Below are 24,097 nucleotides of genomic sequence, written 5' to 3'. Positions count from 1 at the left end.
TGGTTGTCCCACAACAGTCTTTTCACTTTGTCTGATATGTACAGTTCTTGTAGGAAGCTACGCTTTATTTTGTGTAATAACTGGCCAAGAGGCTTTAGTGAGTACTGTGAGTTCAGTGGTCTTTTGCAGTGAACTCACTAGAGGTAGGAGCCTGCAGGATTTGAACTGGTTGTGAGGGGGTTGGAAATTAGAACTGGCTGTGAGTTACATGGTTGTTCCCCTCCCTTAATACTGGAAACGCACATTAGCTTTCATTCTGAGTCCGTGCACTTACAGCAAATGGCGTTTATGAGGTGGAGCTGAAATACTGCATCATTTTCTATATAAAAAGAAAAAGTAACAGTTACAGTTAGAAGCAGAGATTATTTTTACTCTGGAATCCCACTCTTACTCTCAGTATAGGTGGGGACTGGTTTCTGTTTTAGGCTGGGAGCATCTCAGAATGTGATGGTACCTCCTTCACCCATACTGAATACAGTGGAGTCCTTTTCATGAAAGAAAAAGACTTGGGCCAGTACAGCTTGTATGTATGCAGAAAGCTAAAGAGATTTAATCTGATGTGTAGTTTTAATTCGGTTTAGTGAAATCATTGCAGTGGGCTTTAGTTCTGTTTAAATTAGCCTTGTTTTGTGTTACTTTTAATCAGCAAGTCAGTTTAGTCAGCTGGGGATAAGTATAAAATAAGGCTCCCAGGAACTGAAATAACAGACACTCCTCCTGTTTGACTAGAGTGGTTTAAAGCATGATTTAAATTAAAACAGTGCAGTTGCTGCCTCTAGACAATACCTGCAATTCTGGAATCTCTTGTCTGTTGTTCCCTCCTTCATTTAATAGCTGTCATTGAGAGTAATCCTAAAAGAGATTTTCTCGTCGTCTACTCCATTCTCCTGTGTATCACCAGGCCCTATCTCCGTCTTGACTGGCATTAGATGAAAGCTGTCAGTCCTCGGTGTGGGACTCAACCCACATAAATTCAGCCGTCCAAAAGTTACATGTCTGGCTGAAACTAGTCATCTAGACTCTCTCTATCATCAGGATAGGGAGATAGACACTTGCAGAGGATAATTCATGTCACCTGTCTCAGACACTTGTTTTTGGATGGGATGTATTGGTCTGTGCAGGTCTCTCTTTTTTTCCACCATCTATTCAGAAAGCCTGGAAAATAGCTAAACTTACAGTGTCTCAATAACTGGGTACTGTTTCTTTGAAACATCTTGGAGGGCCACATCAACAATTGTTCTGTCTCCAGAGTGTCCCTAATGATCCCATATGCACGTGGGAATTGATCTCAAGTAGACATCTAGCCCGCCATGAATGCAGTGCCTCCCATCTCAGCTGCCTTTGATGGACATCATCCATTCAGCAATGGTCTGTGYGAAGACCTGGTCACTTCACTGACACTTAACCACCAACCATGTATTGCACCAGATGATTCAAATGTGGTCCCCTTGGTATATGCTTGACACTCTGTCCTGCCAAAATCACTGAACCCAAGATGGGGAGACAGCATCTCCTTACAGCTATAAATTTTCAACTATTCCAAGCACTGCTGGTATATAATTACCTGGTGTTGATTTGAGTCTGGTCCTGGTAGGGATTGACAGAACGAAGCTAGGGTTTTTTTGATAGACCTCTGAGTTTGTGTCCATGCTAATGAAATAGAGCTGAGCAGTGGAATGGAAGGTAATATAAGTCATTCTTACCGGCCCAGTTTCCTAATCCAGCCTTCTCTGTTGCAGGGTGATCTCCAGAGGACAAACATTCAGCTTGATTTTGGAGACGGCATTGCAGTATCCTATGCTAATTTCAGTCCTGTTGAGGATGGCATTCGGCATGTTTATAAGAGTGCTGGAATCTTTCAGGTGACAGCATATGCGGAAAACAGCCTGGGCTCTGACACCTCTGTTCTCTTCCTGCATGTGGTCTGTAAGTACTTCCAGCTGCTAGACTCCATGGGTGAAATCCTGACCCCATTGAAAATCCATGCAACTTCAGTGGAGCCTAGGAATTCATGCAACCTCACCTACGTATTCAGCTCACACTCTTCCAAAGGCTTGGACTTTTAGGCGCCCTTCTATCTTACTAGGTAAATTTTATTGAATGTCGGGGAGAAAACGCCTTTTTACACCAGTATATTTACAGCCTTCACAGCTACAGAAAAAAGCTTGAAAATGTTTCTTAAGCTTTCTGAAAAGGGTCAGAGACCAAACAGCATAAGAAACAAAGTCCAAATGTGTGTTTTCAATGTATTACTAATAACAAAGAGGTTTCAACTGATCTACCTAGTTCTGAGCTACCGATTCAGAATTCGGGGTGATTTCAGTGCTGATTGCATATGGCAAAAACATTATAATGAGCATAGTTCCTGGGATATGGATGCGCTGAGGACTAATGTACTACTTTTCATATTTCATGTATTTGACATGCACCCCTGACTTTCCCCTCCATTTGGTAGGTGAATGCAATTTTGCTCCACTTGAGACATGAGCAGACTCAAATGTAGAGCCCGCAAGGAACTTTCTCATATGTAGAGCCCCCAAGGGACTTTCTCAAAGCCACAGGAAACAGCAAAGATTGTGAAACCTGGGATAAGACCTGGAAGATCCTGGATCTTTGTCCTGTTTTCAGACTGCTAAGTCTCCTGGGCTCCATCTGTGTTTGGATGCACCTCTTAGGTTGTGCTCCCAACAGTGTTCATAGGCTGTGTCCATCTTTCCCCTTAGCCTGTTAGTATACCTTCTCTCCTGTCTGCCTTTTACTTGATCTTTTCCACAGGAAGGAAGCAAGTCAGAAATTTCCAAAACACAAGATCATTTTTCTTTCTAATTTCAAGCTCCCTGTGTGAAGGAATAAATGTTCCTTGAAGCTTTTACCATGCTCGTAATTCCCTCAAAGTCAATCATGGCTGCATTTAACAACCTGTTATTAGAGCATTAACTGTTTTTGCCTTCACCTTGGGCCATTAGCTGACAAAAGTGGCAGTTACCTGGTAATAACAACCAACTTCATATGGATTATCTAAATTTCTCATAGGAACAGCTGTTTCACAGTGAGGATTTTTGAACAGAATGCAAAGAGGGCTGTTGTTTGGCCTTCTTGTGTCACTCTGCCCTCTTCTGCCTCAGCCTCTCGGATCTCTCCTTTGACCTTTATAGCCTTCTTAGGTGGCCAGCTTATTATATCAAGAGAAATATTTTCCAGGCATTTACATTCACACAAACAGTGAGAATGAAAAAATATCTCAGTGCTAAGCTTTTATTATATTTGGATCTGCTGGTCAGTACAGGAGGTTTGACCTTGAAAGTCAAATGTACAGACAAAATGTCTCATGGTGAACCAATTTCTGGACACCCAGTCTGGAGTGTCAAGGACAGTGTGATGGTCTGCGAATTCTACATGCCAGAGCTCCCCTTCATCTCTTGGGAGTATCACTCTGGTGTAGAAACAAGAAGGATCAGTTACTACCTAACACCTCTCCTTGTAGTTCTAATCTGCACTACAATCTCTTCCTCACCATGCGATGTACAGCATGGGCCTCCTGCACTTCCTTGTAATCTGAAATGGACACTTCTCTTCATATCTGACAGGGAATACAGCCTCTCCTTCCTCACGTAACTGCATCTTCTCAGCAAAGTGGGATATCCAACCAAAAGTAGATTCTATACCTTTCACACTAGGAGGGAATTTCAGTGAGTTATAGGAGGTTGGGTACGGTTGCTGTATATTTGGTATTAGCAAAGTCATACTGTTTCTACTGCTATTTAAATCACCCTTATTATAGCACCTGTCTGGTGCTGGAAAACTGTACTGAAAGAAAGGAGAAAGAAGCTCTTTGGCCTCAAGCAAGAATTGTCCCCTCCCCTAAAGCTTTAGCAGTGGTCAGTAATCTTTTTACCCTTCTGGAATCTGCTGTCGAGCTGCTCATCCCCTCAGTTAAGGGAGGTGAAGATATTCATGTTTTTCTCCTATGTGCAACTTGTCTATTCTTGGGAACCCAGGTTATTGTTGTGGGCAAATTTCAGGAGTTGCTTGCTGGTAGAGACCCCTTCTGAAAGGGAGAACGAAAAAGAATTGGTTTCAAGGGGCCAAAACTAAGAATAGGGTCCCACTGTGCTAGGAGCTGTACGTTCTGATGGTAAAAGAACAGCTATGGCTTCCCAAAGATCTTGCAATCCAAGTAGGTGGAGGAGTGACTGATGTTCCCATTTCATACTTGAAGAGCTGAGAGGTAACATAAGAGTATTATCTCAGGTTAAATCAGCAAATCTTGTGCTTCCCAGAATTAGAGTTGTCTCTAAAAAATATCTCCCTTCTTTCTTATTTCATCCTTTCCTTCTCACTGTGAAAGTCTATCAGTTTGCTGTGCTTTTAAATGTACCAACCAGAAAGGATCAGCAACATAGTTTGTCTGATGTGCAGCAGTTACCAGCTAGAATTTAGTACCAGCAAAAATAAAAAATAAAATAAGAAGAGGAGAAAAAAAATGCAGATGGAAGGAAAAGCTTTAAATGAGAAAATACCAGTATTTTCTCCATCTGTTTTTTTCTGGAGAGGAACTGGCTTCTTAATTCTGGACTGAACTTAATGCACCGGACTAGTTCTGGGCATTTACTTTTGTATTGACACTTTTTGTTGTTTTTTTTTAAGTCTTTGTGAAACAACCCTATCACTACCTCTGTGTTAGATGCTTTGGCATGCTATTACACACATCTTCCAGTAGTTCCTCCCTTTTTGCTTATGAAAGCTGCAATGGACTACAATAAAGTTTCACAGAAAATAAAATTCGGGCAAGGATAATTGATCCCCCTGCCACGCACAAAGGATTCTCAAGGTTTGGCCAAAGTCAGAAAGATACCAAGGGAACATTTTTTGCACAATGTCAAGAATTTTTACTCTGAAGACCTCCTGAAGAGGAAATTTTTATTTAATCAAATTTTATTTAATCAAGCCATGAATACTTCACATGTCATCAGATTTTAGCCACCTTGGCTCAAATTTGCCCACAAATTTTGCTGCTTAGTGGATATATTTTCAAGCAAATGCTTTCTTGCTCTCTTGCCTCCTATCCCTCAAGCTCTTGAGAGCAGCTTGCCCTACACAGTGCATAGCCAATTCATAGCCCTCAAACTACATTTAAAAAATCTCCCTGTGTTCTAACCCCAGTGCTGACCCTATCTGAGATCAGCGCTGTGGAAAACACTTCTGCCTCCCCTAGAATTAAGAGTGGTAAAGAATGTGTGATCTTGTTTATTAATCTATTATCTTTCACCCTTGCTTTTTGACTGAGATTCTTTTGCATTGCTATAATAGAGTCTCAATGCTGGCATAAGGCATTTGATTTATTTAAAGGAAAGATTCTTGCTGCTCACAACTGAGCAAAGAGGATTTAACTCAAAGCCTCTAATAATGAACTGCCTCTTCCCACAGGTCCAGTGGAGCACGTCCATCTGAGTGTCCCCTTTGTCGCCATCAGGAATAAGGATGTCAACATTACTGCGGTGGTTTGGCCCAGCCAGGCAGGCACACTTACGTACTTCTGGTGGTTTGGTAACAACACCAAGGTAGAGCCACCCTCTGGTTTACTTTTACTTCCTAAACTTGTTGCACCAGACAGGGAACTCTTTGAGCCATAATGAAAGCCTGCCTTTGCTTGTTTTGTATTCCTTGTTTTTTTCCTTTATCTAAAAATGTATGTTGTTATCTGACCTTTGTGAATTTGTTTCCTCCTATCTCATGTTGTTGCTCTTAGGAGTCATTACTTTTTTACATTTGGTTGTTGTCAGCCCTACTGAGCTTTGAAGACCACTGTTATTACCAGAGTTCACTTGCAACGTAACTAAATTATATACCACTGTATATGGGATAATAGTGGCTTTCAACACAGTGTTTAAAAACTGCTGGTGTTCCAATAACCATGGGCCTTTCCATTATGTACCAGTATGTAGTATATAATGCTGGATTCCAACACAATACTTTAAAGCTGTTGGTGTTCAAATAACCAGTTGTATCTAGAATTTCAAGCTAGACTCTCAGTGAATTGTTTTGGCCTGTCCATGACCATTGTTCACAGCCTTGGATATATGTATTAGAGATACAAGTAAGACTTCTTTGTGCTAAGTTTTCAAGGGACTGGCAAGAATGTATTATAAAGAGCCTTTTTATCAATAGTTAAAATAAATGAAACTACAAAATGGAGTTCAAATGGAGAAAGCAAAGAGTTGCTTATTAGCTACAACTAATGCAGGTTGAAGAGTGTGGCAGCTGATGCACAGGCACTGTATTCCATTACTGCAGTTGTGAGCTGTACACTTGGTAATTTTACAATTTAGCATGTGCTCTTATTTGAAAAAGCAGTTTAGATCATGTTATTGTCTACATTATTGAATTGCAATTGAAGGTGGGCACTGAAGTGAGATCAGGGTTGAAAAAATGAGTATTTTTACATGAAAATACGGAATTTGAAATAAAAAATAGCAGAGACACAAGTATTTTATTTTCTCTTTGACAAAGTTGCTTGAGTTGTATCCTCTTACCCTGACTACCAACAATAACAGGAGAAAAAAACAGTGAGTACTTTGTCTACTGGGATTTTGCATCAAGTTAGGAAGCTCACTGTAAGAACTCACTTATTTTTGTGGAGGCATAATTGAGCCACCAAAAGAGCTCAGAAACAAAAACCAGTTACTATAAGTTAGCAAGTTACTGTGGCTTGGTTGAGCTGTGGCAACCACCCACACATATATGCTTAGTCCATGACAAGTAAAAGGTAATTCCAAATTGCTTATCCTGCAGTGAAAGAGGAGCATGCAAAAACACATTACAGTTCAGTTACTTTGGGCTCAGTGCTCACACATGGACAGCCATTAAAGTATATCTGAGACAATTTAGACAGTGGTAACTTGATCATCTGCTTAAGCCCTCTAGTGTATCCAGGTGTTAAGAGTTTTCCTGCCAGTGCTTTTGTTCTTAACATAGAAGTTGGCTGTGAATAGGGCCTGAGAAAAAGACTCTTTAAAATAGAAAATAAGCTAGAAAAGGCAGAGAAAACCTGTGCTGTTTGCTGAAGATTTCTACACAGTTCTTGGGGTGCTTGGATCTGGGTTGTCAATATGATCTGTTATCTTTTATATACGTTAGGTCAAATTTCAGACCTGTCAGCAACAGAGTACAGGCAGATTTGGATGTGTTTGGGATGGATGGTTTGGAAATAGCTTTACATGGAGTAGCTAACCCTGGTAACACCTAGGAGTGATTTTACATGTTGCTGAAATAGACTGAGGTGTGGATTAGTAAAGATTTTGCCTTTGCATGTGGCCAAATCCAGAGCATCTTTCATTCTTTGCAAAGTATTCTCTCCAGCCACCTCATGAAGCATACTTCAGCTGTGCCCCTTAGCATTTGACAAAAGTATGGCAAAGGATATAAATATGGCAGCAGCAGCAGCAGCAGCTGCTTTTTTTTTTTTTCCTATGGCACCAATCTGCATCACATCGAATCTCCTTCTGTCATGTTTAATGTACCTCTCAGATCCCTGTCTGTGCCCACTCACAGGCACTCTGTGGTGCTCTTAGTGCAGGTGGAAGAAGCAGACACTGTGATCTGTGTGTGAATTATGTGATGTGGTGTGTAATATTGTTCAGAGTGAATAACTGACATTGTTAGGTGATATATTCAGGTTGCACACTGAAGAATTGCAGTTTCTTTTCCTCTTCAGCCTGTAGGCATCCCAGACAGAACCAAATGTGTCTTGTGTCACTTTGCAGTCTCACTAAGGTACTCTCTGTGCTGCTGCACAGAAGAATGTTGTCTTACACTCAAATGACCTGGCTAAGGCTCTTCTGCTGCCTTCCCCCTCCTGCTGGAACCATTGTACTGAATTTCTTCTGTGCTAATTTTGCAGTATACCCAAAGGCCAATTTGCTTGGATTAACACAGGTCCAGTTTAATAAATGTGTCCAGCTGTCTAATAGGTTTGAGCAAATGAACCTTAAACTGCCTGATTTAATTTAGAGTTAGTTTCCAGGTCTTGGTGCTTGAATTAAAATTAAGGAGTTGGCTGAATGTTATAACTCCATGATGGAGGTGAAATCAGCCATGATAATGGAATGTCCAGCCCACAGACATACGAAAAGGAAAAACAGTAATTTTGAAGACCAGATTGGCTCCTCTTTTCTGCCTTTGCATGGAATCACAACCTGTAACCCCCAGGAAGACTACTAATATCACTGCAGTTTGTTATAGGCCCATTCTGCTTGTCCAGGATGTGTGTGTATCTAATTATAAGTCAGCTAGCACTCCAGGGCTAGCATGAGCAGGCATGCTTGCTCACTTGGTCTGCGAGTCCCCTGTGGTTGGAAGAGTTTTTTTCCTGTTGCTTTTTCAGCTCAAGGATGAGGGGTCAAAGTAAGGTGGTATTCTGCAGGGGGCAAAGCTGTTTGCCAGCCTGTGCTATGCCAGTGGAAGCTTTGACTTGGCTACAAAAATGGCATGGATTGCCACTGTTGCGAAATGCTGCTTGGCAGGATGAAGTGTGAGAGCTGGGAGGTTAATGCTTAGTGTTTTTATTTCTCTGGAAACAAATTGGCAGTGGGGTGAAGGCACAACAGCAATGATACAATGATTTTATCCATGCTCTTGGACCTGTATGTGTTTTTGCAATGGAGGCTGGTATCACTATTTCTATTTTAATGTTTTAATCCAAACACAGAGACCTGTCTGTAGACTAGCAATCAGATCAGTAGCGCTGCTAGGACTGGAGCTTTTGATTTTCAATACACAAATCTCTTTCCCCAAACATGGTATTCTTCTCATCTGTATGTGTATCACTGTGAGAGTTTCCTGTTCAGAGAGGAGAGCTGTAGTGCTATTAAGGACATTTTTATTTGAGAAGGTGCAGATAAAGTCAGTCTCTTCTGCCAGGGCTCTGAGCTGGCCAAACGCAGGTCAACTTTACTCTGGAAGACATCCAAAAACATTCAGACATCACTCTCCCTGGCTATTATGCCGTGCTTTCAGCATCGTTAACATAGCCTGCCAGCTTATGGTTGCAGCTAGCTTACACGTCTTAGAGTCTCAGAACATCGACAGGGCAATGCTGAGTGCCCTTTCTCTGTCCTGAGCAGAGTTGCTCTGAGATGGATAGATGGATTTGCATCATAAAAGCAATGGTCAGTCCTAAATCTAAACAACGTAAAATGTTTGAAGAAGAATCTGCAAAGGTTTATATCCAAACGCTGGTCTGAGCTGAACCCTGCGTATTGTACAGCTTATATAGCAACTGTATGGGTTTGTGTGTGTGTGTGTGTGTGTACGCTACTGCGTCTGCAGCACTTATTCTGCCAGAGGAGGAAGGCTATTGTGGCCTGGTGGATCAGCCAGTTGCCTGTTGCTGTGATTCTGAGTCAGTCTTATCCTGATTTTGATATCAACATCTGTGTTTACTTTTTGCAGCCTCTCATCACTTTGGAGAGCAGCATCTCATACACCTTCGCCATGGAGGGGATGAACACTGTCACGGTGCAGGTTGCTGCAGGCAACACCCTGATCCAAGACACCAAGGAGATCGCAGTGCATGGTACCCTCAGTCTTTTTTGAATCACAACTCAGGGGCTGTCTAGAGGTGAAAAACAGGCAGTTGCTGCTGAACCAAAATGAACTCTTTCTACTCCATAGTGCCTGGAGGAACCTCTGAAGGCAAATATTTATTAACCAAAAATCACATAGATTAGATTTGTGCTGATCGCCAAATGCAGGAGTGAATTGGATGGGGCAACTAGCTAAATCTGTCAGCTCAGCACTGTAGTAAAATGGCTGATATCTCCTTCTTTGCCCATTGACTTCCTGTCTGCATACCCTGACTGGAAGCTTCCAAAATAAAACACTTAGGGCTGTAGCCACAATGTCTTCCCTCCACTTCCTAGCTCTGGAAAGAAGCAGGCATGGTACATTGGTAAGGTGGCCTGAATACAGCCATCATTCCTCTCTGTACAGTGATTGCATAAACAGCAGAGGTCTGGAGGGGTCTGGGAAATAGGGGGGCCGAAATGGCTCTATTGCTGCCACCTCTGTCCGTCTTCCATGCCACAGCTGGAGGTCTGGGTGTGGCTACTGGACTTTCCTGTAGGTGACTTTTGGTATGTTCTTAGCATATCCGCAAATCATGGGTTCCAAAAAGCACCCTTCAGCTGACCAAAGAGCTGTTCCAGTTTGGGGCTTGATAAAGCCTGAGTGGAATGGCTCTCTCAGCAATTCTGGCCAGGTCTTTGGAGATTTCTCCAAGGAATAATTATCTCCCCAGTGCTATTCATTTGTCTTATCCAGTTGTTGGCATCCAGCATTCCAGGGCGAGCTTTTCTTTGAATGGCAAGTTTATTGAGAGATGTGGACTTCAAATAATTGAGGTTCCACTATGTGGTTGAGCTATGTGTCTTGTTTCAATAATTAGAAGATAAATAAATGCCCCACTGGTGGCTCGAAAGCTCTATGTTCAGAGTTAACAAGCAGCTAAACAAGTATTTATTGATTGCCTAGCTGTGAAATGCAATGGGACTTAATAATCTGATAATATGATTTAGTAATACCCAAACTTACTATTAGCAAATGTAAGTAACTCTCTACTCGATCGTTTGGGGCATTACAAAATGCAGTGTGTAGTTCTGAGAAACTGTTGCAGCTTTCCACTGGTTTCTGGAACAAACTTGTATCAAGCTTATCAGAGCACAGGCTGAGAAGGTGCCCTTGGGTGATCTTGTTCTGTGCTTTTTAGTTGTGAAGTAAAGATCCCAGTAGGTCCCACAGAGCATTCCTCACTCTCTGCTTTCAAACATCCTGTAAGGAATTTTGCCTTTCTGTGCAAAAGATCCAAAGCTTAAGGGCTCTATCACAGAGAGGAATTCATCCAGCTGAAATGTCCAAATAGTCCTAGCTGTACCACACTGGAGACTGACCTGGTCTAAGGAGAGCGTCGTTCTAGACCCCAAATCTGGTGATCATTTCAAGTCTGAGTACATAAACGAGAGACACCCTTGCTAAATGTGTGCTCTAGTAAATTTGTGTTACCAGTCCTATCTATGTCCTATGTTAAGTTATGACAGCTCTAAGCAGGAGGGTACGGCTTTGCTATGTTAGCAGTGGGAGAGGGGATTTATGCAGGGTTTTCTCAGTTTGTGGTTAACAGCGGAGAATTTATTCAAAAAATAAATTGGAAATGGTAGTGAGCGTTCAAAAGTCAAAAGCTTTGTATGCCAGGCTCTGGATTAAGCCTTCAGAAGTTTAGAGGGTTTTCCCACTCTGTTTTATGCTTGTTTTATTTAAAAATATATTGCAACATATAAAAAGAAAGAACAGATCTTGCAAAATACGCAAGAGAAATGCTGTGCTGGTACTTCCCTGCTATTCTGTAGATTTCCTCATTCATACTCTTGCTAGTTTAGCTTGATCTAAAACTGGTAGCTTCTTACAAATGATTAATGTTACTTATTTGAAGTGTCTAGACATCAGGTGCTTCAAGGTGAGGCATGGCACATATCCATAAACAGAAAGGAGAGTCTTCTACCCTGAGAACTTATGTGATTCCCATTCTGGATCTGTGCCTCTGGCCCAAATCCGTTGTGCACATTTGTCATAAGGATTCTGGGCTTGGACTCTGGTGTTGAGCATATCTGAAGAGTAGAACCTACATAAATTTCTCAAGAGCTTCCTGTTGTCAAAGAAAGCTTTGCAGCATGACTAGTGGGTCCACTGCACGTTGACTTCCGTGCAGCAGAAGATGCATGTTTCAAGTCTCCCTTCTGTAATGCAGGGCTGGCCAGTCTGTTCTTCAGCTGTGGGCTGCATGCCAGTTTTGGTGTAACTCTGTGGGACCACTTCCTAGATACACGTCAGAGCATGGACAGCGGGCAAGGTTAAGCATCTGGGCTTGTTCTAATGACCCGAGAGGCATTCAAAATCATGCCATAGTTATAAAGACATCGTCTGTTTGGCTAGTCCTACYCTAAAGAATAACATGCTACAGCAAGTATATATGGAGATACTCCTGGTAAATGGAGATATCCCTTTTGTTCTAGATAGTACCTTGTGGTGATGAAAATCTCATGACTGGCAAATGTGTTATAGCTGTAACTAAGCAAGCTTCAGTTCCCAGCATCAAAGATCAAGAGATCCCAGCAGGCTCTGGAATGATCACTAGAGAACAGCCAGGCAAGAGAGAAATAAAACAAGGGAGAAACCAGTCTATCTTAGGTGAAAACTGGTGCTGAGATGGAGGGTTGGAGATAGCCCCTAAGGGAAGGTGTGGGTTTTTCCTAGGGAAAGGCTCTTATGCCAACAGTGGAATGATTCTGGTGACATTAGAGGGGAGAGTTGGAGCTGGAGAAATTTTTTTAATTGTTCTGTATCTGAAGTCAATCTAGGAACTTTTTCTTCCTCCCCGCAATCTGTCAATTAGGAATTAATTTCAGAGTGTTTCATGAATAGCCGTTGCTTGATTAGCCTGTCATTAGCACTATTGGGCTCTGATTTGTTGGGGTATTAACCGCTCATGGCTTCTCTCCAGGAGAGCAAACAGATAATGCCTGCTTTTGAAAACATATGACTTACAGTAAGTGTTTGCTCTGCAGAGCACAATGCATGCAATTGCACAGACCTCCCAAATTTCAGCCAGATGCCACCTTATTTACTGGTCAGCTTCTTTGTAAGCAGGATCTGATGAAGTTTGGTGGCAAAATTACAAAACTCAGAGGCATCACAAAAGGAWGGCATCCTCTCACATCCCTCATTCTTTCTTCCATTTCTTCTGGGAAGAGCCGCAAGTTGACATTAGGGCAAAATATTCTTTATAAGGACATTTTTACCTTGCAAGCTTTCTATCCTACTTAGTGTTAGTCTGCGCTTTTTCTTCCTTCATCCTTTCCTCTCTCTGTTTTGAGATTCTTTAATTATGGTCTTTCTGTTAACTTCCACAAGCTTTGGCTGTTCCCTGAGTACTGCTCATTTAATCTTCTCATTGATACTGTTTTTCTGCTCCAGAGTATTTCCAGTCTCAACTCCTGTCATTTTCTCCTAACTTGGACTACCACAACCCTGACATCCCAGAATGGAGACAAGACATTGGCAAAGTCATCAAGAGAGCTCTAGCACAGGTGAGCATCTGTTTCGTCTTCTTCTGTGCAAACATTGACGAGGCTGTTAAAACACGCAGACTTTTTAGCATGCTAGCCTAGAAGAATGGGAAGGAACGGCAGTAATGAAGCTATCATTTTAAATTGACTGCTTCTTAATGTGCTGGATCTTTTTATAGAGACAAATTATATTAGGAATTTTGTGGAAATATTATAATTACTGTTATTAATGTTTCTGTGACATTTTTGAGCCTTTAGTATCCCTGAGGACTTTACATATTCTAGATTGTAATAGCATCACTATTATTCTTATTTTGCCAAACGRATAATACAGGATTCAGTTTTCTACTCCAAACCTTTGGGTAGTGTTACTGTGTGTTTTTCAAGAGCTGATCTATCCCATCCCAGAAGACTGGCACTGTAGTATGTTAGATGCATGAGAAAGAACTTTTTAGCTGTTCCTGATATTCAGACTCCTAATGGAGCTAAGTGTAGCAACTAGTAAATATTGCAAAGCTCTGCTCACTATCCAGCTGGGGCAAAAAATGAGGATTGAGAGGGAAAACAAACTTACTTTTTAAAATAAAAAGACAAAACTTCTGGGGTTGAAGATACTGAATCTTCCTTTAGGATTAATTAGAATATGTGAACTAGTACTCAAATTCTTGCAGGAAAGGGGACAGAATAATTTATGTTATCAAATAGGCAGTGACTTTGGTTTTGTGTGAAATCAGGAGATAGATTTAAAGGAAACTTTTGTGTTTTTAATTTACTTTCTGCCAAAAAGAATCTTGTGTTTTTGCTTCAGCCACAGCTGTTCTTAGAAATGGAAGCTGATTAATTTTACAGGGAAAGTACATTCCTGGTCAGCTTTTCCTATCTGCAGGCCACTCCAAATTTGCATTTATGAGAGTTTCCTTGATTGTTTTCCCGTCCTGACAAAACACCTAGTTCATTTGTTTAAAATTGTTCTTCCCTTTTACTGTATTCAGAGTCAAGTTTGCAGAAAAAATAAATAATGTTGTAACTATGAATGGTTACAGACAACAGTAGAAATCACATTGAAGTGCTTGCTTGTGCATCCTTTTTGGACTATTTGGTTGCAGCCTATGGGTTATGCTTACAGGACAGTTCACCGGGGATAGGCTGCCACCTTGATATTATTTAGCTCAGGAATGAGCTGGAGGCAGGGTAGGACCAGGGAGCTCATGGGGTTAGCCTCCAGGAGTTTCTGAGAGAGGAGAAGCTTCCTGCCCAACTGCAGGTGCACAGCACGGATTTGGGGAGAGAGGGTAGTAGTGTTAGCGGGCAGGTCATGCTGAAGCAGGTTGTGAACATCAGGTCTGGAACCAGCTGTTTGGCAAACTGAGCAGTTCCTAGCACAGCCACCAGTCAGCCCCTGAAGTGAAAGAACTCCGAGTGGAGACATTAAGACAGTCGTTTGCATATGGCAAGTGGAGATCTCCATAACTTGATATTAGAAGGTGATTTCAGGCAGTTTTGTCCCCATTTGTTGCATACTTGCCAGTGGTTGCTCAGAGCCAGGCTCTCTGACCCTGACTTTGGGTTCATTCTTTTGTAGTGAGAGGGACTATATGGAAAATTCAGATCTGGAGACATGGTAGGTTTGGATTTTGAACACAGGGTTGAGATCTTTGGATCTAGGGATATTATCAAGCCTACCTTACCTCTAGAAATGAAGTAGAGGAGAGTGAGTCATTAGAGGAACCTCACTCTCACCAAACGGCAGAACAGCTCATTAGGGCCACATGCCTATCGCAGAACAAATCACAATTTGATGGAAGTACAATTTCCCATAGTCAGTGGAAACATCAGTAATAGAATGGCAGCTAGTGACTTTTTACTTTTTTTAAACTTTTTTTTTATTACTTTTTTTAGGTGACTGGTGTCCCTGATGAACAGATCTTGGTAGCTGTATTTCCTGGGCTGCCTACCTCTGCTGAACTCTTCATATTGCCCTATAAAAACACAACAGAGAGGAGGAAAAGCAGTGAGGCTGATCTGGAGCAAGTAAGGAAAGAAGGATTCACAGAACATTCATTTGCATCATATCATTTGCAGATGGGCCCCTAAATCTGTGTAGCACTGGAAATGACTTGCAACAAGCATGAGGGATGTGCATGCATCTGGGACTGGAGCAGTATAGTTTATGGCATTAAAAAATGATTTTTACAAGGAAAATGGACTTTCCAAGTACCTTACTGAGATGTGTCACAGTCTACCAGCAGTGGTTCTTCCTGGATCAGTGGTGTGTCCTCATTATAGCAGTTATGGCCAAAGAAACCTTGAATATATACTGCCTTCGCTGCCTGGAGAAATGGTAATAGACACAGGCCAAAGCAGCAAGATAATATACTGAGGTTTACTAAAAATAAATCAGGCTCTTCAGCTCGTATATCACCAGAACAAGACCTCTTTATTCTGCAGCAGCGAATGGCGTGTGCAAACTATATTTGGAAGTTACAAAATCCATCCATTTAGATAAATAGGTAATTACAGTGATGAATAGCAACAGTGATATGCAGGCAAGGGAAGAGCTAGGAACAACAGCTCTAGTCTGCTGAAGCTTTCATGCTAGAATTACCAAGTGATTAAATCAGCTCTATAAAGGCAGGAGGAGTGAAGTACCGCTGGAAAAGCTGCTTAGCTCAAACTAATATTCTTGTTTGCACCATTTTTACTGTGTGAAAGCTATGTGTGAAGCATCTCAAAGCAGCTACAGGACTAACTCTGCTGTGATCAAACATTAAATAACTCAGAGGACTGCTAAATTCTTTGGAAGCTCTTGTCACCCACTGAGGAATGTCAGTTCCCTCGGGGTAGTACATTTGTGATAGAAAACTAGCAAAGCTAGTTTTAAATTTACATTGCTGAGTGTGCAGAAAAGATGCATGGTTGTGGGGAGGTCTGGAAGGTTATGTGGAGGGATTTTCTTGGGATCTTTTCTGTCCTGTTCAGTGAGGTCTATCCAGAATAGATTTCTCTCTGAACAAGCTAACGGGACAGTATCTCATATATGAGTATTATGCAGACATCTCATATCAGGTCTCTGATCCAGCTGATCGTGAGGCCTCAATCTCTAGGGTTCTAATTTTATTTGACAGTCTACTTGTTTGGACTTTGGCAACTGTTGGTGGCTTCTGCTTGAGGAGCTCTGTCCTGGAGAGTAAGCCATCAGAACTACTCTAAGGACACCAGACATTAACAGGCTCAGGCTCTGGTGAGGCAACCRAATAACATGTCGTAGCTGGGTTGCTTGGCCATAAGTAACCTCCACTCCAAGGCCCCACTTCTAAATGAAGGAGAAATATGGCAAGTGTGACATTAACCTTCAAAACTGAATTGTAGCATCCCCAGCATCCTATTTAAACAGAAGCTGCAAGACTGAGATTATCTTGAATGAAAGTGAGTAAAAAAGTGTTGCTAGGTTGGACTCAGCTCAGTTCCAGCATGATGCCAAGGCAGAAGTTCTCAGGGATTTCAGAGGATGTTATGGAGGGTGAAAGATCGTTATTTCTCTTCCAAAAACATTTTGCTAATTTTACTTCTTGATTTTCTTCCCAGGAGAGGCATAGTAACATGCTCTGTAAGTCTCAAAAGTGCACCTGTCCTATAGGGAGAACTGTGTGGAATAACATTCAGTTCCATCTACAGCATATGCACATGTTCTCCCTTCTGTTCTTCCTCAGTCTCTCACCTCCCTTCCTCTTCTCCCCTCTCTTCTCCTTCTTCCTGAAGCCAATAAGAGATGTTAGTCAAAATTCTTAGGCTACATGCATTCCTGAATGTTCTTTCAAGCTGGTTCTATTGCGTATTTTAACTTGTTGTATCTCTTATTATTTCATCAGGTTGTTGAAATCCTTTTTAACGCTCTCAACCAGAACCTGGTCCAGTTTGAACTGAAGCCTGGTGTTGAAGTCATTGTGTATGTCACTCAGTTAACATTAGGTGAGTGTGGAGTCAAACGTGTGACTGTGGTTCTCTTGAGGCTTCAGACTACTGCAGAAGAACAGGTCTAGGTCAGAGCACTCACACAGTTGGTAGATGCTACTGAGATACTTAGGATGGATCATACCAAGACACTGTCTGTGGCAGAAGAAAGAAGTGTTAAAAACAGAATCCTGCAGTGGCATCTTTACGCACCAGTTTGTACAAGTATTAAAAGCACCATTTAGGAGTTCTCTATGGCTTAATTAATGTGTTGATGTTTTTCAAGTGTTTTAAGAAAATCAGGTGAATGGTATTCTATTAAGCCTTCATCCTGCACCTGTGGAATTCAGTGGATGTATTCTTACTAACTTTCATGGACATTGAATCGTTTGCTTATTGCAAAGGGCTTCCTAATGTTATGACTATCTGGGAAGCTTTACATGGGCAAAGTACTCATGAAAAGAAGACCTAGGCCTCTTGCAGAGGAATACTTGCCTGGAGAGTGACTTCTTTCTACATATTAGCGCTTATTTAAATTTGAATGCTATCTATCTCTGATTTCATGCAGAGTAGTGAATAGTCCCTTTAAACATCATCACCCCCTTTCCTTTAGACCACCTTAGTGTGAAGCCAAGCTATTGCTGAGAATTTAGACCACCCTAGTAGGAAGCTCTCATCTATTGCTAAGATACTGATTTCTATAGAGCAGATGCTGGATTTATTTTGCCCTTGGTTTTGATGACTGCCTTTGCAGTTATCTGAGAAGTGGGATCTCATGCAAGTGACATTGCTGATAGCCTCTCTGAGAGATGGCAATTCATGTCCTAGGATGGTACATTTCAACCTCCCTTTTCATGAGACTTTCAGAGAGCCAGGAGCTGGGCTAAGTCATGGTTCATGACTTGTCCCACAGGTAATGCCTTTGCATCTTTACTCTCTGACTGTTGCTTGGGGGTGAGATTTGGACATTAACAGGCGCAGGCTGGAATGAATTAATCTGCAAAACTGGGATCTAGATCCAAATGGCTGCAGCCGTCTGGTTCAGGATCTGTTTTTTTTCTAGTAAGAGACTGTAAAGTGCAGATTTAGGTGACAATGCTCAACTATTCTCACACCCCTCAAACTGGGGTGCTGGATCTGCATTTGTTTCATGATCATTCCCATAGTATTTTGATTCAGATGAAACAGGAGCCAGTTCTTTTCCAAGAAAGAGTCTGTAGAAATGGTGAAAGCCGGACACTGGCAGGATCAGACTGTTAAGTGGGAAGATTTGGGTATGGGACCAGAAGTGGTTTTATCTGCATAGACTTGTTCCCATCCTGTGGGTGACAGAAAAAGAACAGAGAACAATAAAAAACCTGAACCAAATATTTATGCAGAATGAGAAATACTCAGCTGCTATTTGCAATCATTTGTGCATCGTTAGGGACTTTTCACTGGACTCTTGATTCTCGGCACAGTGCTCAGACCATTAAGCCATAGATGCCTCCCCCGATGAGCTGTGGGAGTAACTGTACGCACAATATTTTATAATAGACTTTCTTTAGCCTGCTAAAAATGCCAAGCATAGATGGATCAGAGCTCCACAATGTTATAATGTAGTGCATGCTTAGGTCTAGGATTATTTCTTTGGGCTCCTCCCCAGTATGAAAACTGAACTCAGTTAAAAAGTCATGGGCATACATCTAACATCCAGTAGCCCTGAGGTTTCTCACAAGATCAAATCCCTGTTAGGTGTGAGACAGACTTGACCATGGAAGATGGGAGACATAGTGTTCATGGATGCTCTGAGATAGCTTCTCCAAAGCAGAACAGACATAACCCACAGTTCCCRTGTATTGAGCCATACTTCATAAATTTCGTTGCCGCTCCAGTCCATGGGAAAGCCTAAGATGGGATAGCCCAGAGTATTAACACAGGAACAATCAGCCATTCAGCTGAGCATGGCTTGTTGGTGCCTTTTCACTAGAAGATGTTAGACTGCACTGTCTTGAAAAGGGAGCTTGGCTTTCAAAGGACAAGGGAATCAATTTGTTTCCTACTGATAGACCTTACTGAAAACAGCATGCGCCATGCAGTAGTGATAATAAAGCAGATGTAGCAGAGAGAGAAATGAGCTCAACACTCTGATACCTGTATGTTCCCCAGTAAGTATCTTGCAAATGTAATGCTCTCCCTTTCCTCCTGCAGCACCCCTTGTTGATTCCAGCACGGGTCACAGCAGTTCGGCAATGCTGATGTTGTTGTCTGTGGTCTTTGTAGGCTTGGCTGTTTTTTTAATCTACAAATTCAAGAGGTAAGTCGAGAAAATTTTGAGGGTGGGAGGAAGAGACAATGGGTAGTTTCTAAGAAAGCTAGGCAGAGCAGTGCCTGGACTGTAGACATAAAGTGAGTTATATTGGTTTAAGGTTTGAATTTTTTAAGAGATAGTAGTCAAAATGACACTGTCCATTAGGAAGAATGTGAGTTTCTATCAGTTGAAGATTTGGCCATTAATAGTCCTAGGTCTGCATGGATTAACAACCTTGAGATCTGTCGCTGGATTTACACTGATTCGGGATTTTCAGCCATTTCTTACAGTCAGAAGTGCGTGTCTTGAAAATCTCTGACCTGGGCTTCTCAACCTGACTGACTGTCAGCAGACCCAGATGAYCAGTGATCCTGCCAAAGGGATAGGTTGCTCTGGGTCTCTCTGGAATCACAGCTAGTACATGTGAAACATCACAGCTCATTGAAGGTGTGGATCCCATGGGCTGAGCTGTATTTGAAAGATGAGAGACATTTTCATCTTGCAGTGCTGGCTGGCAGCAACTTTATAAACAGGCAGTAGAACAGCAATGAATAAACTTTAAGCTTTGCAGTCCAGTGTGATAACATTTTACTCTTGAATTTCAGGGGTTCAGGGCACAGAAGAATGAGTCTGTTTCCTATACAGCTTGGTCACAAGAGATCAGAATATCAGCATCTGATGAGCAAATACTTCCTTTATTTAGAGTAAAAGTTGTGTGATCCTTCCTATTATGTCAGGAAGTGCTAACACTGCAAGGAGCTGCTCACAGCTGCTGTAGTGGAGAACAGTCTCTGTTTGCCTTTGGTTACTTCAAGATCACATCTCTCTTGTTCTCAAATATATAAGAAAGGCTATCTCCTGCCCCTCCACCACAAGCTCAGTGCTCTGGAAGCTCACCAATACCCCAAAATCAAGCTGTGATCTGCATCAGCAGACTTGTTTGAACCACAGGCCAGAAGTGGGAACCCTGCGTGCTTACTGAGTATTGAGCTACTCAATACAAACCTAGTCAAAAACCACATGCTGGRATGTCTCCATATGTTCTCTGGCCATCTTGCCAAATGTCTTCATACAGCAGCATCTCATTTGTATCTTGCAAAGTGAATAGCTTAGTCTTGCAGAGGAACAGGTGTGATTACGTTAAGGTAGGGAGACTCAAAGCCACAAAGGTTTGTGTTAAGCATCAAAATGCCTTTGGGAATCTGGGCTAAGATTTCTCTTTTCCACTTTGCTTTGGCAAGCTGCAGGTCGTGTTATGCAGCTACAGCTCATAAAACTGACTCCCATACTCCTTAAGTATCCTGAGCCTTAATAAAAACTTGAGCATAATTTCTCTGCACCTGATTCTATTCTGCTGCGTGCTGAGCTTCCCATATACCCTGCTCCAAGCCTGGATGTTGAGAGCAGCCATCAGCCTTCTGCTGTGCTCCAGGACTGGGAAGACACTGCCTTTCCAAACCTGGCCAAAAATGGAATGTATTACAAGTCTGGAAAGTAAAATGGTGGTTAAAGTATGGGTTTTGCTTAACCCAAAGCTTGTCAGCTTGCTTTCCATTCTTGTCTGCTCTGCCGCAAACAAGACAAACCCATCAAACTAACAAAAGTTAGGATTGAGTCAGAAACCGAGAGTGTTCTGGGGTAGATATTTCAGAACAGAAAGCAACTTTTTCAGTTCCATCCAAAACCTCTGGATCAATGGATCAGAGGTGAGAGCTGGTGACAACTCTTAATGGAAAAAGGAGGTGAAAACAAAAGCTTTCCTCAAGCTCTCAGTGTTCCAGAGGTCCATTAGCAATATGTACTTTTCTGATTAACTGTGATCCTGGCCTGAATACACAACTGCTGTTTACAGGAAAAGGTTGAGGGGAGAGCGTGGGCCTGCATGAATTTTTAATTCCACAAATTTATAGAATCGGCACTTTGCCGGTTTGCACACAGACTCCTTGTTATGAGTCCATCAAGTTGTAGACTCAGCAGGCATGTTAAACATTGTGCTGCCAGAGAGATGCTTGTTGAGGAATCCTGGATGAAAAAGGAGGGGGAAAGGTGGGGAAATGGGTTGTGAAAAAGTTGTTTCTCTTCTAGGAAGTCTAGCATATAGCAGGTCTGTACTGTGTCTTTATGTGTGCTGGATAACAGTGAGGTAATGGGACAGTCTGAGTGTATGTGTGAGGGTGTATGTGTGCTGGGAAGTACAACAGGGTTTTGTGTGTGTGTGTGTGTGTGTGTATGCATGCACACATGCACAGCTGACTCAGTTCCTTTTTTCCCTGTCTGCGGTACCTGGAGGCTCTCTGCCTTAAAACCCTAAAGAGCTCACACTTTCTGTGTTGTTGGCAGGGAGTCTGAGGCAGCTCCTCTTGTTTTCTTCAGAATTTTGGGTGGGGAAACCTAGGGAAATTTAGGGGGGCAAACAAAGGTTCTCCTTTCCAAATATGCAGTATGTGTGAATCATGAAAGTGATAACATGCAAATTCTCGTAGTTAATTCATTCACTGCTTACCGAAATGTGATTCACAACCATATAACTACCAAGTGTGCCTTCTCTGTGTAGCGTTTGTGTTTGTTAGTGATCTATAAGGCACGTTTGTGGATGAGAAAGGAAAGGGGTGGGAGAAAGGGAGAAGAACAGGAAATTTGTTAACTGTTGCTAAACATCCCAAATATGTCTTGATTTCTTGTTGGTTAAGAGCAGAATGCCAAATCAAGCCACAAGTAATTTKATGCCAAAACATCACTGGAGTAAAATCAGCGTAGCTCTCTTGAATTCATGAGGTTTGAGACAATTTCCACTGCTTTCAATCTGTGACATATCCAGCAGCAGAAAGGTTAGCATAAAGAGATAGCATTTTATATAGCTTCTTTTGAAGGCATCTTCTTTCTCTCTACCTTGTGCTTTAAGTAACAGAACAAATCCTCTGAATTTCTCTCATTTGGGCAGTGTGGAATGCATGGCACAGAGTTCTTTTAAGGGTATTAAAAAACAAAATTGGTCACCTTCTYACAGGCCACTGCACACGCACAATCTTAGCAACCTCTACTGGGTCASTGTGGGTCTATCTATAGAAAAAAATCTAGCAGGTTTTTTTCAATTGATAGTAGTGCTCAAATAGATTTTTAATTTTGGGTTCCAGTGCACCGCTGATCCTGTAATAGGTGCACAGAATTGGCAATTGCAACTGATTGTACTTAGCTGATTGCTGCTGTCTGAGCRGGATGTACAGTGTCCCCTGTGTTCTCATTTAAAAGGACCAGAATATTTAGGTTTGCAGTTGGAGGGGCCCTTGGGCACAGGATAGGAAGGCAGTGGCCTGAGACTTGGGGTAGTTTTAAGCTAGTGTTAGAATTAGTGGTAGCTAATGGCGCTCTGAGAGCTGAGCATCACTGTGATGCTTTCACCATTCTGAGAGCTAGTACTCTACATCAGTGCAGGTGCTGTGTTTCTGGGATCAGTCTCAATTTAATTGGTCTTATTCATCAATGACATGCCAAAAATCCCCGATTTACAAAATATAACCTCTTGTTTCCTTTTCCTGTGCAGGAAAATCCCTTGGATTAATATCTATGCCCAAGTTCAGCACGACAAGGAGCAGGAAATGATTGGCTCTGTCAGCCAAAGTGAAAATGCCCCCAAAATCACCTTAAGTGAGTTCACAGACCCGGAGGAGCTGATGGACAAAGAGCTGGACACGCGAGTGATCGGTGAGTCACAGCCCTCTGCTGGGGCTTGGTTCACAGCGTGGGTGAGGATGTTGATCACTGGTGTATCAGGGGAGGCAGTGACCGTGACCCCAGGTACCACTGCTGGGGAGCTCTGAGCCCAGGGCACTGAGGTAGGGAAAAACTTCCTTTCTGGAACATGGTAGCARGGAGTTTTTTCCTAGAGCTTTTCAGCCTTTCTCATGGTGTTACATGTCCAGCATAAGAACCTGGAAGCAGTAAGAGGTAGGTAGTCATAAGTAATGGCTGTGACTGTCACCTCTGCCTGTTCATGACCCTCTCTCTCCTGAGGGATCCCAAATGCCCTGAACCCTCAGAAGAATTGGCAAAACCAAACTTACATGGTTGTTTTGCTACCATTACAGGTGAATGTCACCTATGGCTTACTGAATTACTGCTGGTCAGCTGAGCTGTAGTAACTGACTTTGTGCGTGCTCTGTGCTTACTGCAAATGCAAAGCAGGATGGGTTGCTTTTAAGCACCTTTTCTGTCTGTACACTTGCACAAGCACATCGTAAGAGGGATTGAGAAGCAGTATAGACCAGACTGTTGAAGCCACTGCACTGACTCTCTTCTCCATTTTCTCCCTCATAGGAAGCATCTCAACAATTGCCAACAGCGAAAGCACAAAGGAAATCCCTAACTGCACTAGTGTTTAATACTGGGAATCCACTTGGTCTACAACATTTCTGACTTTTTATTTGTAATTATTATTGTTATTATTATTATGAAAAAAAGAAAGAGTTATATGTCATTATTATCATTTGGGAGGGGATGGGGTGGGTGTTTTCTGTTTACCAGGGCTGCATTCATAAATAGCAGAGGTTCTTAGTATTTGAGAAATACTCATCAGATTAGAAAGAAGAAGCAAAGAATGAGTCAAGAGTACAATGGGATTTGAATGCCAGCCTCCCATTAAGTACAGAATGGGAATTAGGTATTCAAATCCAATAGGTAGATATGGTAAATTAAGCAACATATTGTATGTAAATGGTCCCTTTTCTACCCCTTCCAAAAT

General features: G+C 42.0%; 1 protein-coding gene across 1 annotated transcript in view; it reads left to right on the top strand.

The window, feature by feature from the left end:
* Positions 1–23,762, top strand: part of SORCS3 (sortilin related VPS10 domain containing receptor 3) — a 337,032-nt gene extending 313,270 nt beyond the window's left edge. The window contains exons 19-27 of the mRNA XM_026069736.1: positions 1,740–1,926; positions 5,428–5,561; positions 9,451–9,574; positions 13,027–13,139; positions 15,018–15,149; positions 16,988–17,087; positions 19,260–19,365; positions 22,901–23,061; positions 23,674–23,762. Coding sequence (XP_025925521.1) covers positions 1,740–1,926; positions 5,428–5,561; positions 9,451–9,574; positions 13,027–13,139; positions 15,018–15,149; positions 16,988–17,087; positions 19,260–19,365; positions 22,901–23,061; positions 23,674–23,738 — 1,122 coding nt within the window. The 3' untranslated portion in view covers positions 23,739–23,762. The remainder of the gene's footprint in view (positions 1–1,739; positions 1,927–5,427; positions 5,562–9,450; positions 9,575–13,026; positions 13,140–15,017; positions 15,150–16,987; positions 17,088–19,259; positions 19,366–22,900; positions 23,062–23,673) is intronic.
* The last annotated feature ends 335 nt before the right edge of the window (positions 23,763–24,097 follow it).

This window comes from Apteryx rowi, unplaced genomic scaffold, assembly GCF_003343035.1.
Source record: "Apteryx rowi isolate R43461 unplaced genomic scaffold, aptRow1 scaffold_3, whole genome shotgun sequence".
NCBI classification, from domain to species: domain Eukaryota; kingdom Metazoa; phylum Chordata; class Aves; order Apterygiformes; family Apterygidae; genus Apteryx; species Apteryx rowi.
This window is presented reverse-complemented; position numbering and strand designations above follow the sequence as displayed.